Source organism: Hyperolius riggenbachi, chromosome 1 (assembly GCF_040937935.1).
Source record: "Hyperolius riggenbachi isolate aHypRig1 chromosome 1, aHypRig1.pri, whole genome shotgun sequence".
NCBI classification, from domain to species: Eukaryota; Metazoa; Chordata; class Amphibia; order Anura; family Hyperoliidae; genus Hyperolius; species Hyperolius riggenbachi.
The window spans coordinates 470,023,123-470,037,045 of record NC_090646.1 but is presented as its reverse complement, the minus strand read 5'-3'; the positions used below and the strand labels follow the sequence as shown (position 1 = coordinate 470,037,045).

General features: G+C 45.7%; 1 protein-coding gene and 1 long non-coding RNA gene across 2 annotated transcripts in view; both read left to right on the top strand.

Annotated features, from left to right (window-relative positions):
• Positions 1-13,923, top strand: part of LOC137521346 (uncharacterized) — a 485,899-nt gene that overhangs the window by 456,894 nt on the left and 15,082 nt on the right. The window lies entirely within an intron of this gene.
• Positions 1-13,923, top strand: part of LOC137521326 (acyl-CoA dehydrogenase family member 11-like) — a 54,724-nt gene that overhangs the window by 32,574 nt on the left and 8,227 nt on the right. The window contains exons 4-9 of the mRNA XM_068240447.1: positions 3,077-3,176; positions 5,322-5,439; positions 5,518-5,660; positions 7,444-7,593; positions 11,632-11,726; positions 11,841-11,940. Of these exons, the coding sequence (XP_068096548.1) occupies positions 3,077-3,176; positions 5,322-5,439; positions 5,518-5,660; positions 7,444-7,593; positions 11,632-11,726; positions 11,841-11,940 (706 nt within the window). The remainder of the gene's footprint in view (positions 1-3,076; positions 3,177-5,321; positions 5,440-5,517; positions 5,661-7,443; positions 7,594-11,631; positions 11,727-11,840; positions 11,941-13,923) is intronic.

The following is a 13,923-nucleotide window of genomic DNA, read 5'->3' as shown; positions in this document are numbered from 1 at the left end:
AATACTATCGATTGAAACAACTTTTTTTAATACTCTATATTAGTGTACACATAACCACTAGTGCTAAGGGCACTTTATTTATTCATCCAGGTCTCTCTCTCGCTATCCCTGTTTAAAAATTAATTTCTCACACAGCTCATAGTAGTTTGGGTCACCCTGAGCTGCTTGGTTACTCTGTCACACAGCTCACAAATCTATTCACTGTGTCACTCACAGCATGCAGGAGACATGAGGAGAAATAGGCTGATCTGAGGTGGTAACCGGTAACTAAATGAGCTGTAATATTGCTGGAATATAACTAGCTATAACACTAGTCTATGTTTACACTCAGACTGGTTGCCTGGCTGCCTGCTTGTGGGGATTCACTCCAGGCTGCATCCACTTTACAAGCTGCTGAGAGGGGCAGACCACTGTTTACAATTAGCATTATTAGTATCTTTATCAGTCAAGAGAAGCAAAGATAATAAACACACATTGCTAGAATCTTTAACCCCTTACCACCATATCAATAAGATTCTTTCAGCAAGGTGATAATTAAACTATAAACTGAGGAGTTGATAGCAACTCCCCTGTGCAGAGACATGGTCTAGCCCTCTGGGAGCCCTCAGTATTTAGATACATTTTGTATCCAACACTGAGGCCAAAACTGAAGGAGGATTTTACAGCTGAGAGGAACAGCTGTGTAAGGAATCAAATTGCTCCTAGTACTTGTCCTAATGTGTGCTACAACATACAGCATTTAAAAAATAAATGCATACATTGATAGTATTCATTTAATTATCCTAGTTTCAGCATATATCTATCTATTGGTATGTAGCCCCGCCCTCCCAGTGATGTCAGACGTTCCTCTTGCCCAGTGCATTGATGGGGATGTTTCCTGCTGAGGGGGCAGAAGGAAACCTTACACAGTGGTTTACAGGGACACATTTTTCCTGCCACTGGGGACGTGTGCCTTCCCCAGCCTGGCAGCATGGGCAGTGCATGCACAGTAGGCGACAGGAAGGTCTTATAGGTACCTGTCCAGGCATCTGGATTGGCTCTCCTCCACTGCAGGGGCAATGTAACCCCCAACTTGTCTTCTGGATCCTGATCACATCCAGTCACATGATATGATGTGATCGGGATCCAGGGGACCGTGACAGCATTATAGCGCCACCCTGTGGTGGAAGAGTGGTGATGGAAGAGTCTCTTCCCTCTTCTTAGGTATCTCATTTTTTTCTTTACCGCTTTCCATACACTTTAAGTTCTATGCTATAAAGTCTCACATTAATGTTGCAGAGCAGCGCTCTTTGACATTATTACGGAATGGATTCCTTAATGAAAGTTCAGCTTTCCAATCATTTCCTTAAAGCACACCTGAAGTGAGAAAGATATGGAGGCTGAGATACAGTATAATTTTGTTATAACAAACTCAGATACAGTAAACATTCAGGTATAGAAAACTACCTCTCCAGATCCCGGCTGGTGCTGCAAGGCACATGCTGCAAGTCCCGCCCGCGGAGGTATCGGAGCCACTCACAGGAAGCGAGTGGCTGCTTCTGTTTAGTGACCGCTGCACTTTTTTTAAGGAGCCCTGGATACTGTACCAGCAATTTGTCCAGCCTGGCTGTGCAGCCTTAGGTATGCTTAACCTTGTAGTTCACCAAATGTGCTTGTACTGTATCTCCCATGGAAGGACAGAGTTGCTTCTTTCCAGCAGAGATTGTACAAGGACATGATGGGCCATTGATAATATAATTTCTGATCTAGTAACCCACTTTTCCTGGTCCCTTGGAGGTTACTATAACCAGATTATACTGTATTTATTTCCTTTTATGCACACTGCCTAGCTGTCCTCCTGATCCTTTGTCTCTAGTACTTTTAGCCATAGACCCTGAACAAGCATGTATATCAGATATTTCTGACTGAAGGCTGACTGGATTAGTCACATGCTTGTTTCAGCTGTGTAAATCCAACACTACTGCAGTCAGGAAGGTCAGCAGGACTGCCAGGCAACTATATTGTTTAAAAGGAAATAAATATGGCAGCCTCCCTATCCCTCTCACTTCAGGTGTACTTAAAGCATTTAGTTACCCAAACGTACTTGTATATTAAACTTCAACTCTGGCCAGAACTTTGTTTTGGAAAAAAAAGTGATAAATGGGTAGAAGCTGTTTTTGTTTTTACTGCTGTCCACTGGGGTGAACCATCCCTCATGTCTAGACATGATGTTGGTTAAAACTCTCAGGGGTCAGATTATGCTTCAACACCTAGTATAGTTTATATCGAAGTCTGTCACACACTGACACACACTGACAGTGCTGTAAGTGAAAATCCTTATTGTAGCTTTCAGTTATGGTATAACAAGCTTGGTTGGAGGAGGACTCTGCTTAACATACGACCAATTGAAAGGGACCACAGCAAACAGAATATTTCTGTGTTTCTAGTGACAGAGTACATTTGCTGTATTGTCATTTTGCTGGAAAACAAATCTCAGAAAGTTCAAAATGTTTTTCGCCATTTTAAAACAGCACAATATAAAACATACTTTATTAAGCATACTATATATTATCTAACATATAGATTTGCTAGTACAGCACTTTTGTACATGGGCATTTGCATTTTGCTTCGAACTTGTGGTTCTAAAACACTGTTGAGGGATCCTGGGAACAGTCTATAAATTTTGGATTGAATCCTATAAATAAATGCCTTTATTTTTGCGCGTATAAAGTATTTTGTTATATTTCTGAAAATTGTATGTGTCATAATTTGCTGCTTTTCAGCGTTTTCATCTTGTGTTGTTGTCTTAGCACATTGATTAACATTCTAAACACATGATATAATGCCTGGTACACCACATGCAATTAACTGTCAGATAGACAGATCATTTTCTGATTGATTTTCCAATCCCTTCTATACAAAGTTGATCAGAAACATGATCGTAAAACGGATCAAACCTGTCGGAAATGATCTATTCAACCCATCTATCTATCTGACAGGAAATTGCATAATGTGTATCAGGCATAAAATCAGTCCAATTATGGGATTGTTCCTTTGTCCATGTACACTTACTAGACATCTTCTGTCTATTTTGCAGTCGACTAATCCAGATTGCAAAGCTGTACTTGTATAGTCCATCCTCTGGCATGTTTGGTTGTCCCCTGGCTATGACTGATGGTGCAGCCAAGGTTATAGAGGTAAGTTCTATAAGATCAAACACAAAATAATATGCCATTTTGCTTTGCTTAAATATCAGTGGACTCCATTCAGTACTATGGGCCATTTAGCAACCCCAAATACATTTAGAAAAGCAACAACCATTTCATGTAAAATAATTAAAAATAATGGATTTAAAGGCTAATCTTTCTCTGTGGAATGTTTAATTTGAGCAGGATTGAATCAGTGACGAGCCCTCACTGAGATACAAATAGACTGGATCCTGTTCCCCAGTGTGGTCCTCACTACTGCCTCAGACATAGTGGAAGGATAGCACACACTAGGGGCTAACTGTGCCAACCAGAGGTGTAGTGAATCTGGATGTAAGTTAAAGCGGTATGAAACCCAGTATTTATTCTTTGCTCTGAAAGATTATTTACAGCATATAATATACTACCACAATTGTTTTTAGCAGAAGAGCATTCAAAAAGTTAAACACAGGACTTACTTTTTCAATAGAAAGCTCCCTGTAGTGAGAACCGAATAGGTGATGATATCATCTTGTGTTTACTTAATTGTAACGTGAGGAATGTAAACATTCCCTGGCAGTTCTGAGACTCCTTCTGACATGCAGGTCAGACACAGCTCAGAAAAATTCACTGGGTACATTACAATATATAAATAATGTAGCTATGAATAAAATGGAATGGTAGCTTTCAGAACAAATAAACTGTACTTTGGGAACTTGTAATTTATAAATGAAAAATACTACTTGTGCACAAAAGCAAATATAAATAACTGTATGGATTATAAAACGTAGGAAAACACATTTTTATTGAAAATTATGTCAGAGTTCAATACCTCTTTACGTTCTAAAACTGTAATTTCTCTTCCTCCAACTTTCACTATTACATTGCAGTACAAACGTGTGTCAGCAGTAGGAAGGGAAGCAGAAGAGACCTACTGTATTTAAAAACAAAAAAACCTCAAAACAAAAAAAAAAAACACAGGAAAAAAGTGTAGTGAGGTACTGTCCCTCTGCATGTTTAACATGGTCCTGGTGGACACTGCTTCCCCTTGTTCCTAAGTCTAAAGCCTCATCTACAGGGGTAGATGAGGCGGCAATGTGGCTTATCAATCGAGCCGCTAATGCGCCGCCGATTCCCTGCTCGTTCCCTGCGAGGGGACAATGGCAGGGAATCGAGCGGAAGATAAGCGGGAACGAGCGGGGAATCGAATCCGGCGCACGCGCGAGGATGCGGAAGAGGCGATCTGGCGGCTAATCGAGCCGCCGGATTGCCTCCACATCTCCCCGTGTAGACGGGGCTTAAAGCCTCATCTACACGCGTAGATGAGGCTCCGATGTTCCTTATCAATCGATAAGATTTGACAGGACGGATCTCCCCACCGCAGATTCCCTGCTCGTTCCCCGCGAGGGGACAATGGCAGGGAATCGAGCGGAAGATAAGTGGCGCCGGCGGGGATGAGCGGGGAATAGTATCCGACGCCCGCGCGGGCAAGCAGGGAACTCGGCGGGTACGCGCGGCGATGCGGAAGAGGCGATCCGGCGGCTAATCGAAGCCGCTGGATCGGAGCCTCATCTACGCGTGTAGATGAGGCTTAATTCTACTTACATCCAGAAGTGGCCAGCATTCTGCTAAAGATCTAATAAGAGCTTATTTGTGCATGGTGAATGAGCAAAAATTACACATTTCTGGAACCATAAAGAGTGTCTTCTAATAGAAGTGTCTCTTTTAAAACCATTGTTGCCTGTGGCCATAACACATTGGATGCTTCTGGTTTGAGTATGCAACACTGCACTCTTTGGGCCTTTAAGTGAATTAAATTATTAGTGAAAAAGATGTACATGTCCTCAAGGGCAAGCAGCTATGTGATGTAGCGGACTGCAGACTGAAATGTAAAGTTAACACATTACAAAATGGCTTGTGCAGCACTGTTTTGCAGCATACGATTTATCAAATCTACAATTGAAGTTAAGCTTAAATTTCCCTCACACAAATTACGGTATTGTTTAGATCTCAGCTAGGATTCTTTCTATGGCAGAGCTTTTGTCATTCCCTGAGATGTACTTTTGATGTATCGTATATGTCAAACTGCTATAAATGATATATATCTTGTCAGCGTGATGTCTAATTTATAATATGTTCATTTTATCACATTGCTAGACATTAGGTAGCCCAGCTGCTCTTCAAGGTGCATTCAGTCACCTTACTTCTCGGGATTCAAAGCAATTTTGGACATCAGGCCAGTGGATGACTGAGCGCAAAGGGGGATCAGATGTGGGTATGTAGTACATGGATAGCCTCTTATACGTGAAAGCGAGTACAGAGATGAAACAGAATTTGTATTTTTTCACACCAGCCTATGGTACAGAAACACTGGCTTATCCACAGCCAGATGGCACCTACAAGCTGTATGGATACAAGTGGTTCACATCTGCTACAGACTCTGATATGACTTTGACTCTAGGAAGAGTGGTTGATGCAGAAGGAAACACAATACAAGTAAGAGCTCAGTCATAATAATATTACCTGTATTAAATCAGAATCATGGGCGTCCGCACACAGGGGCAAAATGGGGCGGATGCCCCTCCCTGGCCTTCACCTACACTGGGGGGCACCTGTCACTATCTAACCTGGGGGGCACCTGTGTCGAAGGCACTCACAATCTAATCCCTACCATAGTCCTAGTCTAATGTCCGACCATTGCTAAGTTCATGTAAATTTGACTCCACCCGTGACCACACCCTGGTCCATTGATACACTCATTTTTTGGCGCGGTGCTCTATGCACGCCGCACTTATACCCCCATTTTATGGCATGGTGCACAACTTTCCCCCCATTTTTCAGCGTAGTGCGTGCATGCCTTGCCTGCCATCCTTGGAAAATTTTCCGCGGACGCCCATGATCAGAATACGCTTTATTCACCAAGTATAACTGGGGGTCACACGTGGAATTGTTTTTGGTACACATGGTGACTTGACAGTAGTAGTACAATTTAAATAGACATGGGCATAATAGATTTGATTGTGCAAGTAATACAACAATCATAATAATTAAAAACCACAATAATACAAATATGAGAAATTAGGAGATTGGGTTGAGAGGCGGTTCAGAGTTCAGGAGAAGGACCGCTTGGGGAAAGGAGGACTTCCTGTGCCTGGATGTTTTGATGGGGATGGTTGTATATCGGCAGTCTGATGGGAGAAGGTTTAGGTAGTGATTTCCGGGTTGGGAGGGGGTCGTACGTTATCCTGTTGGCCCTGATTCTCAGTCTAGAAGTGTGGAGGAGGTCTAGTGGGTGGTGGCAGAGTTGTTCAGATGATCTCCACTGTGGTAATGAGCCTCTGCAGTTTATATAGTTTGTATATGGATGCGCTTGCATACTGGACTATTACTGAGGAGCAGAGGATGGGTTCAGTGGTGGCGAAACAGAAGCTGACCAGTAGTTGTTGCAGAAAGAACAACCTTTGTATCTTAGTGACTTTCATGACTTCTATGATGACTGGGTTGAGTGTGCAGTGGTTCTTCCTGGAGTCCACTGTCAGTTCTACAGTTTTTACTGCGTTGAGGACAAGCATGTTGTCTTTGCACATTCTTTCGATCTCGTGGTGGCATGCTTGTTCTCCATATTTGTCCTTAAGGCCAAGGATGGAGGTATCATCATCTGCAATGATGTGGAAGTTTTTAACCACTTGAGGACCACAGTGGTAACCCCCCCCTAAAGACCAGGCTGTGTTTTGCATAATTGGCCACTGCAGCTTTAAGGCCAAGCTGCAGGACCGCACAACACAGCACACGAGTGATTTTTTCCCCCCTCCTACCTTTTCTCCCCACCAACAGAGCTCTCTCTTGGTGGTGTCTGATCGTCCGCCAGTTGTTTTTTTTTACAAATATTTATCTCTATTTTTATTTAAAGTGTATTTTTTCCCCCCTGTCCCTCCCACCCCCTGCCAGCCAATCACGGCGATCGGCTGTCATAGGCTTCTGCCTATGAGAGCCGATCGCTCTCTTGTCCCCCAGTGGGATCGCAGCGCTGTACTGTGTAAATAGACGGCGATCACGCTGTCTAACAGTTGCCGCTCGGAGACTGAAGAGGGGGCAGAGCTCCGCCCCCCGAGAAGGAGATGCGCGCGATCTCCTTCAGTAGCCGGCTCCAGGACCTGTCGCCAGTTGGCGTTAGGCCGTCCTGGGGCTGCTGCCGCGACCACGCCCATTGGCGTGGGGCGGTCTTTAAGTAGTTAAGGAATTATCTTTATGTGCATTAAAATGTTTTTTTCTTTCCCAGGGCACCAAGGGGTTGTCTCTTTTCTACTTAAAAGTACGAGATGAAGATGGCCAACTCAATGGTATTGAGGTTCAAAGGCTGAAAGATAAGCTGGGCACTCGGCAACTTCCAACAGCAGAACTGTTACTGGATGGAGTGAAGGCTTTGCGGGTATGTGAGCTTCCAATAAATAAAATACAATGCAGAGATAAATACCATATATTACATTGTAAGGGTTTTTACCAAAAATTAATTCAGATATAGCACGGCTCACATTATACCATTACTGGTTCAGGCATTTGCTATCAAAGTTTGATGTATGCAGGGACCAGTTTATAAAGGGGTGAAATTATAGCCTCTTAAAATTTCAGGGCATTTTACATCATCATGTTGGAAACCGATTCAGAATTTGAATATTCAAGAGCAGTGTTATTTAGGTCTTCAGCACCTTAACCACTTGCCGACAGCCCACTACCTATGGGCGGCGGCAAGAGGGCTCCCCCAGGACCACGTAACTCCGATCGGCAGCAGCACCTGGGGGACTAATTAGCTGGGGACCGTGCGCAGGGATGCGAGCGCATCCACCGGCATAGGCTCCGCCCACCCACGACGTCAACCCGCCGGCCAATTATTATAATTATATATTATTATCAGTCGCTTGTCAAGACGTTTGCACGCGTACACTTGCCCGTTTGTCGGCCAACAGTCTAAAACGGACTAAAGTCGGACAACAATCAGGCAGTTTTGTTGGCGTGTGCATGGGCCTTGATATCATGCAGTTGGTGCGTGTGTACAAGTTGTTTGAAAGACTTGTACTTGTTTTGAATGTGTAGTCAGTCATTCCTCTTGTGTGTGCAGTATGTTCATTGAGTTGGTTGTTTAGCCGTCTAGGCGTGTGGTTCGTCAGGTTGTGTGGTTTGTCATGTTGGTCATGTGGTTGTGTGCATGTTGGACGTGTGTATGAGCCCTTACAGAAAGCTATCTATTTTGGATAAGATAACGGCACTATGACCAGGAGGTAATTTTAATCCCCCTTCCCTTACACAGTGATTTAAAGGTCCAGTTCCATTAGCATGTTGCATTCTGCATCTGTTTTTCTGGAGGCCAGAAAGAAAGGTCAGGGATGTGGAGGTGCGGGTGGTGGTGATGCCAGAGTCCACCAGTCCGCACAGCCACTGACTGGGGCAGCGTGGGGTCGGGGGTGGCGTCGCCCTCTACACCCTCATCCTCTTCTTTTTTAAGAGCTAGAGACCCCACTTTTTGTGGGGATCAGGAGGGAGTTCCCCCTCAAGGATCGACACAGGTTTCAAATGAATACTTAATGCAATTACAAGTGATCAGTCCAACGGGAGAAAGTATCCCCAAGATTACTTTACAGATTTTAGGTAAAGGATTGGGTTTTTGCCCAACTGCGGATATCGACGTGTTTAAAGTGGAACTGTAAATACAATTTAAACACAGTGTTCCACTTACTTGGGGCTTCTGCAAGCCCCCAGCAGCCGCCCTGTCCCGCACCGGTCCTGCCCAAGCCGCCGTTTTCCCGCCGACAGCTACGTTCTTAGACTTTAAAGTCGATGCCAGCGCAGCCCTGCCAGGTGTATCCTTTCTTCGCGTTCCCCTCTGCAATAGCAGGGGACGCAAAGAAAGGATACGCATGGCCAGAGTCGCGCAGGCGCAGTGGCCCGGTGGCGAAACCGAAACTAGCTGGCGGCGGGAGAACGGCGGCTCGGGCAGGATCGGCGCGGGACAGGACGGCTGCTGGGGGCTTGGGGAAGCCCCAGGTAAGTAAAACAGTGTGCTTAAATTGGATTTACAGTTCTGCTTTAAGACCATTGTTAATCTACATCTCTTTGATAGGCGTATCTTGCTACAATCATTTATTAATATTTCTAGCAGATAAGTAACCCCCAAACCCAGTGCCTGTGAGTGGTTAGACACTTATCTGATAGCTTTATGTAATTTATTTGAGCTGTAACAAGAGGCAGCTGCTGGCGAGGCAATGGAGGAGGAGGATGCTTGCTTTCACCTCCCTCCACTGGTGGGATACCATCCCCAACTTAAAGACATAGGGCCTGATTCACAAAGCGGTGCAAACTTTTTCGCAGACTTTTGTGCGCGCAATTTGCCGCGATCGCGTGAATCGTGGCAAATTCACGGCAAAAGTCCGTGAAAAAGTTTGCACCGCTTTGTGAATCAGGCCCATAGACTTGTTTAATAGATCTAGAACATTTCCACCCTTCTCAATTTGCCCTAATTTGGAAACAATTATTTCGGCCACAGTATAAGGCCACTCTGAAATGTGCAGTTTGATCACACAGCACAATGCCATAGATGTTGCAACGTTTGAGGGAGCGTACAATTGGCATGCTGACTGCAGGAATGTCTACCATAACTGTTGCCCATGAAATGAATATTCATTTCTCTACCATAAGTCATCTCCAAAGGCGTTTCAGAGAATTTGGCAGTACATCCAACTGCCCTCACAACTGCAGACCACGTGTAACCACTCCAGCCCAGGACCTCCACATCCAGCATGTTCACCTCCATGATTATCTGAGACCAGCCACCTTGACCGCTGGAGCAACAGTCTGCTTGCATAACCAAAGAATGTCTGCACAAACTGTCAAAAACTGTCTCAGGGAAGCCCATCTGGGTGCTCGTCATCCTCATTGGGGTCTGGACCTAACTGCAGTTTGTCATCCTAACCAACTTGAGTGGGCAAATGCTTACATTTGATGGTGTCTGGCATATTTGAGAGGCATTCTGTTCACGGATGAGTCCCAGTTCTCACTGTTCAGGACAGATGGCAGACAGCGTGTGTGGCGTTGTTCTTGCATGGCCAGCGTACTCACCGGACATGTCACTCACTGAGCATGTTTGGAGGCTCTGGGTCGGCGTATAAGACAGCATGTTCCATTCTTGCCACTATTCAGCAACTTCGCACAATTTTTGAATTGGAGTGGACCAACATTCCACAGGCCACAATCAACAACCTGATCAACTCTATGCGAGATGTGTTGCATTGCTTGAGGCAACTGGTGGCCACACCAGATACTGACTGTTTTTTCTGCCCCCCACATCCCCTCCCCATGTAAGGCAAAACTGCACATTTCAGAGTGGCCTTTTATTGTGACCAGTCTAAGGCACACCTGTGCAATATTCATGTCTAATCAACACGTTGATATTATCTCGGCAAAGGAGAAGTACTCATTAACTCAAATTTGGATAGATTTGTGAACAATATTTGGGAGTAATGGGTCTTTTGCGTATATAGAAAATGTTTTAGATCTTTGAGTTAAGCTCATGCAAAATGGGAGCAAAACCGAAAGTGCTGCGTTTATATTTTTGCTCAGTGTATATTAACCTCTTGAGGACTGTAGTGTTAAACCCCCCTAGTGACCAGGCCATTTTATGTAAAATGGGCCACTGCAGCTTTAAGCCCAAGCTGCAGGGCCGCACAGCACACAAGTGATTTCCCCCCCCCCCCCCCCCTTTTCTCCCCTCCAACAGTGCTCTCTGTTGGTGGGGTCTGATCTCTCCCCGTGTGTTTATTTTTTTTATATAAATATTACTGTTCATTATTTTTTAATCAATTTTACTATTTTTTAAATTTGTATTACCCTAGGCCCGCCCTCCCTCCGCCAGCCAATCACTGTGATCCCCTGGAGGGGACAGCCGTGTCATAAGGCTGTCCCCAGTACAGCGCTGCTGCAGATCGCAACGCTGTACTATGTAATTAGACAGCGGTTTCGCCGTTTAACAGTCTCCCGAACTGCGATTTCCGCTCGGAGACTGGAGGAGGGGCGGAGCTCCGCCCCCCAAGCAGGAGATGCGCGCGCAGCCTGCGCGCGATCTCCTGCACACTGCTGCCCTAGGACTTTATGCCGATCGGCGTTAGGCAGTCCTGGGGCTGCCGCCGCAGCCACGTCCATCGGCGTGACGCGGTCGGCAAGTAGTTAAATAAACCCAAATCAATATTTTTTTTCTCAGAAGATTGCCGGCAGTGGTAACATGAATTTGAAAGTCTGCTTTTCATTACTGTAAACTGTGTGGCAAATTCAACTGAGATCTTTTCAAAGAAACTGACCACTTGAGATTTGTTTACAATGTTAGTCTGAGTAGCCAGTCATGACATGCCATTGTTTTACAACTCTTCATAGTCTGACATGGGCCTGTAAAATGAAATGTGTTTTTGTTTTGGAATACCAGATTTCTGCTGAAGGTCGTGGAGTGGCTTCAATTTCCAGTATGCTGACAATTACCCGCATTCATAACAGCTTGCATGCAGCAGCAGGAATGAGGCGGTAATGTAGCAAGAAGCATTATTTACTGTAGTATCATTTACTATATCCCTTTATCATTTCTAACTCGCCTTTCTGTAAATGATGTTAAATTAAGATTTTGTCCATCAAATTCAGGATTATTAGTTGGGCACGAGAATATGCAGCAAAACGGTTTGTGTTTGGAAGACTGATTAAAGATCATCCTCTTCATATGCAGACTTTGGCACGAATGGAGGTGAGCATAAATTAACATCATGCTAATAAAAGATTTTGCCAAATTATATAAAAGAGTATATGCATTACATACTGTAGCTGTGCCTCTTAATTAGAAGCAGCCAGTTCCAAAGATACTTGTATTATTGTTTTATTATTAGACTTTATTTATAAAGTGCTAGCATTTTTTGCAGGATTGCACAATAGATAAGGGAGACCAGGGATGGATTGTGGGCAGGCCTCAAAGGCCGCAGCCTGGCTGGGGCGCTTTTGCAGCTGACAGATCAGCTGTTTCAATCATCAGCCTGTGTGGCCGCCCCGGCTTGTATCCCAGTGCCGCTCTTTCCTGCTCGCTAACCTGCCTGCACTTTGTAAACACGGATCATCCTCCATAAGGTTGCTGTAGCTTGCAGGGCTGCCTGGATTCAAACAAATCGCTACAGATATAAATAGCGGTGCTTCCTTCATCAGAGCGATGAGAGAGTTCCCAGTGACAGCCGTGTACAGGAAGTGAGTGATGTCACTTCCTGTATTTGAATTACATGGTGCGTCACTGAGAACGCTCTCATCCCTCTGATGAAGGAAGCGCCGCTATTTATCTGTCGCTATTTGTTTGAATCCAGGCAGCCCTGCAAGCTACAGCAACCTTATGAAGGAGGATCTGTGTTTACATTGTACAGGCAGGATAGCGAGCGGAATTCGGGAAGGAGCGGCACTGGAATACCAGCGGGGGCGGCCACACAGGCTGATGATTGAACCAGCTGATCTGTGGGGAGTCACTGCTTAGCTCTCAGTCGGAGGGTAGCGGTACTATGTACAAAAATCCACGGCGCAGGCATTGTAGAAGCTACTGGGGCAGCTCTGTTACAAACTTACATAGCATGAGGCAGCCAAACCTGATCTGTTCACAGCCGCCCTGCATCAGAGAGTAGCGGCCGGCTGCGGACAGATCGAGTCTGGCTACCCCATGCCATGTAACAGAGCTGCGGACTGCTTGTGTTTGTTTACTAGTTTGGAGCGTGGAGGAGAGTTCAGCCGGGGCTGGAATAAATCATAGTGCGGTCGGGCAGCAGGTGCTTTGACAGGGTGTTTGCAGAAAGCTAAAGGCATGGGCAGGTTGAATGGCCTGGTCGGACTCGCTGGCACAAGAGCCCAGCAGGCAGAGGCAGCTAACACACAGCCTGCAGCACAGCCGACATCATGGCCTGCCTCGGAGAACTTTCTGCTGTGCAGAGACCAGGATCACACTGCAGCTGTTTGTTCCTTCTCACCTCCCCTCTGAGGACTCCAGACAGCAAAGCACTGGGGAAGGGGAGCGTGCTCAGCCGAATGGGACACCTCAGCTAACATGGGGAGATGTAGTGCACCCTTCACTGGCTGCACAGGAAGCTGGAAGATCCAATGTCCCTGTGACCCTGGCCTGCATGCATGTGAGTACTTGCTCCTGAGTCCTGACATCCATGTCCGATTTGTCCACTCCCTCTCTCTAGAGGTACCACTGCCCCCAGCAAGCCCTTCTCCCTTTAATAGAGGTACCACATATCCCAGCAAGTTCCCCCCCCCCTCTATACAGGTACTACTGCTACCAACATGCCCCTCTCCCTCCATAGAGGCACTACAGGTCTCCGCATGTTTCCCCCCTTCCATAGACACACCACAGATCCCAGCATGCCCCTCCTGCTCCATATAGTATTGTTTTCCCTCAGGGCCCCAAAGCCAGCTGGCATACCACCTGGTCTTCTCCAAAGTGAATAGTGGGCCCCCCACAGCGTCTGAGTTTTTACAGCAGTGCACACAGACATCTGTCGGGCTGGTACGCTCTTCTGCATGCTTTGTGACCACTTGAATATGTACATTCTGTCAGGTCACGAGGATGAAGCACACAGAGGAGCAAGCCAGGTGAGTACGTTCCACTGAAAATGTTCTGTAAGGGCCCTGAGGGACCACTATTCACACTGAAGGAGGCCTGGGGGCCCAGCAGCCATCTCTGAGGCCCTGGGAGACA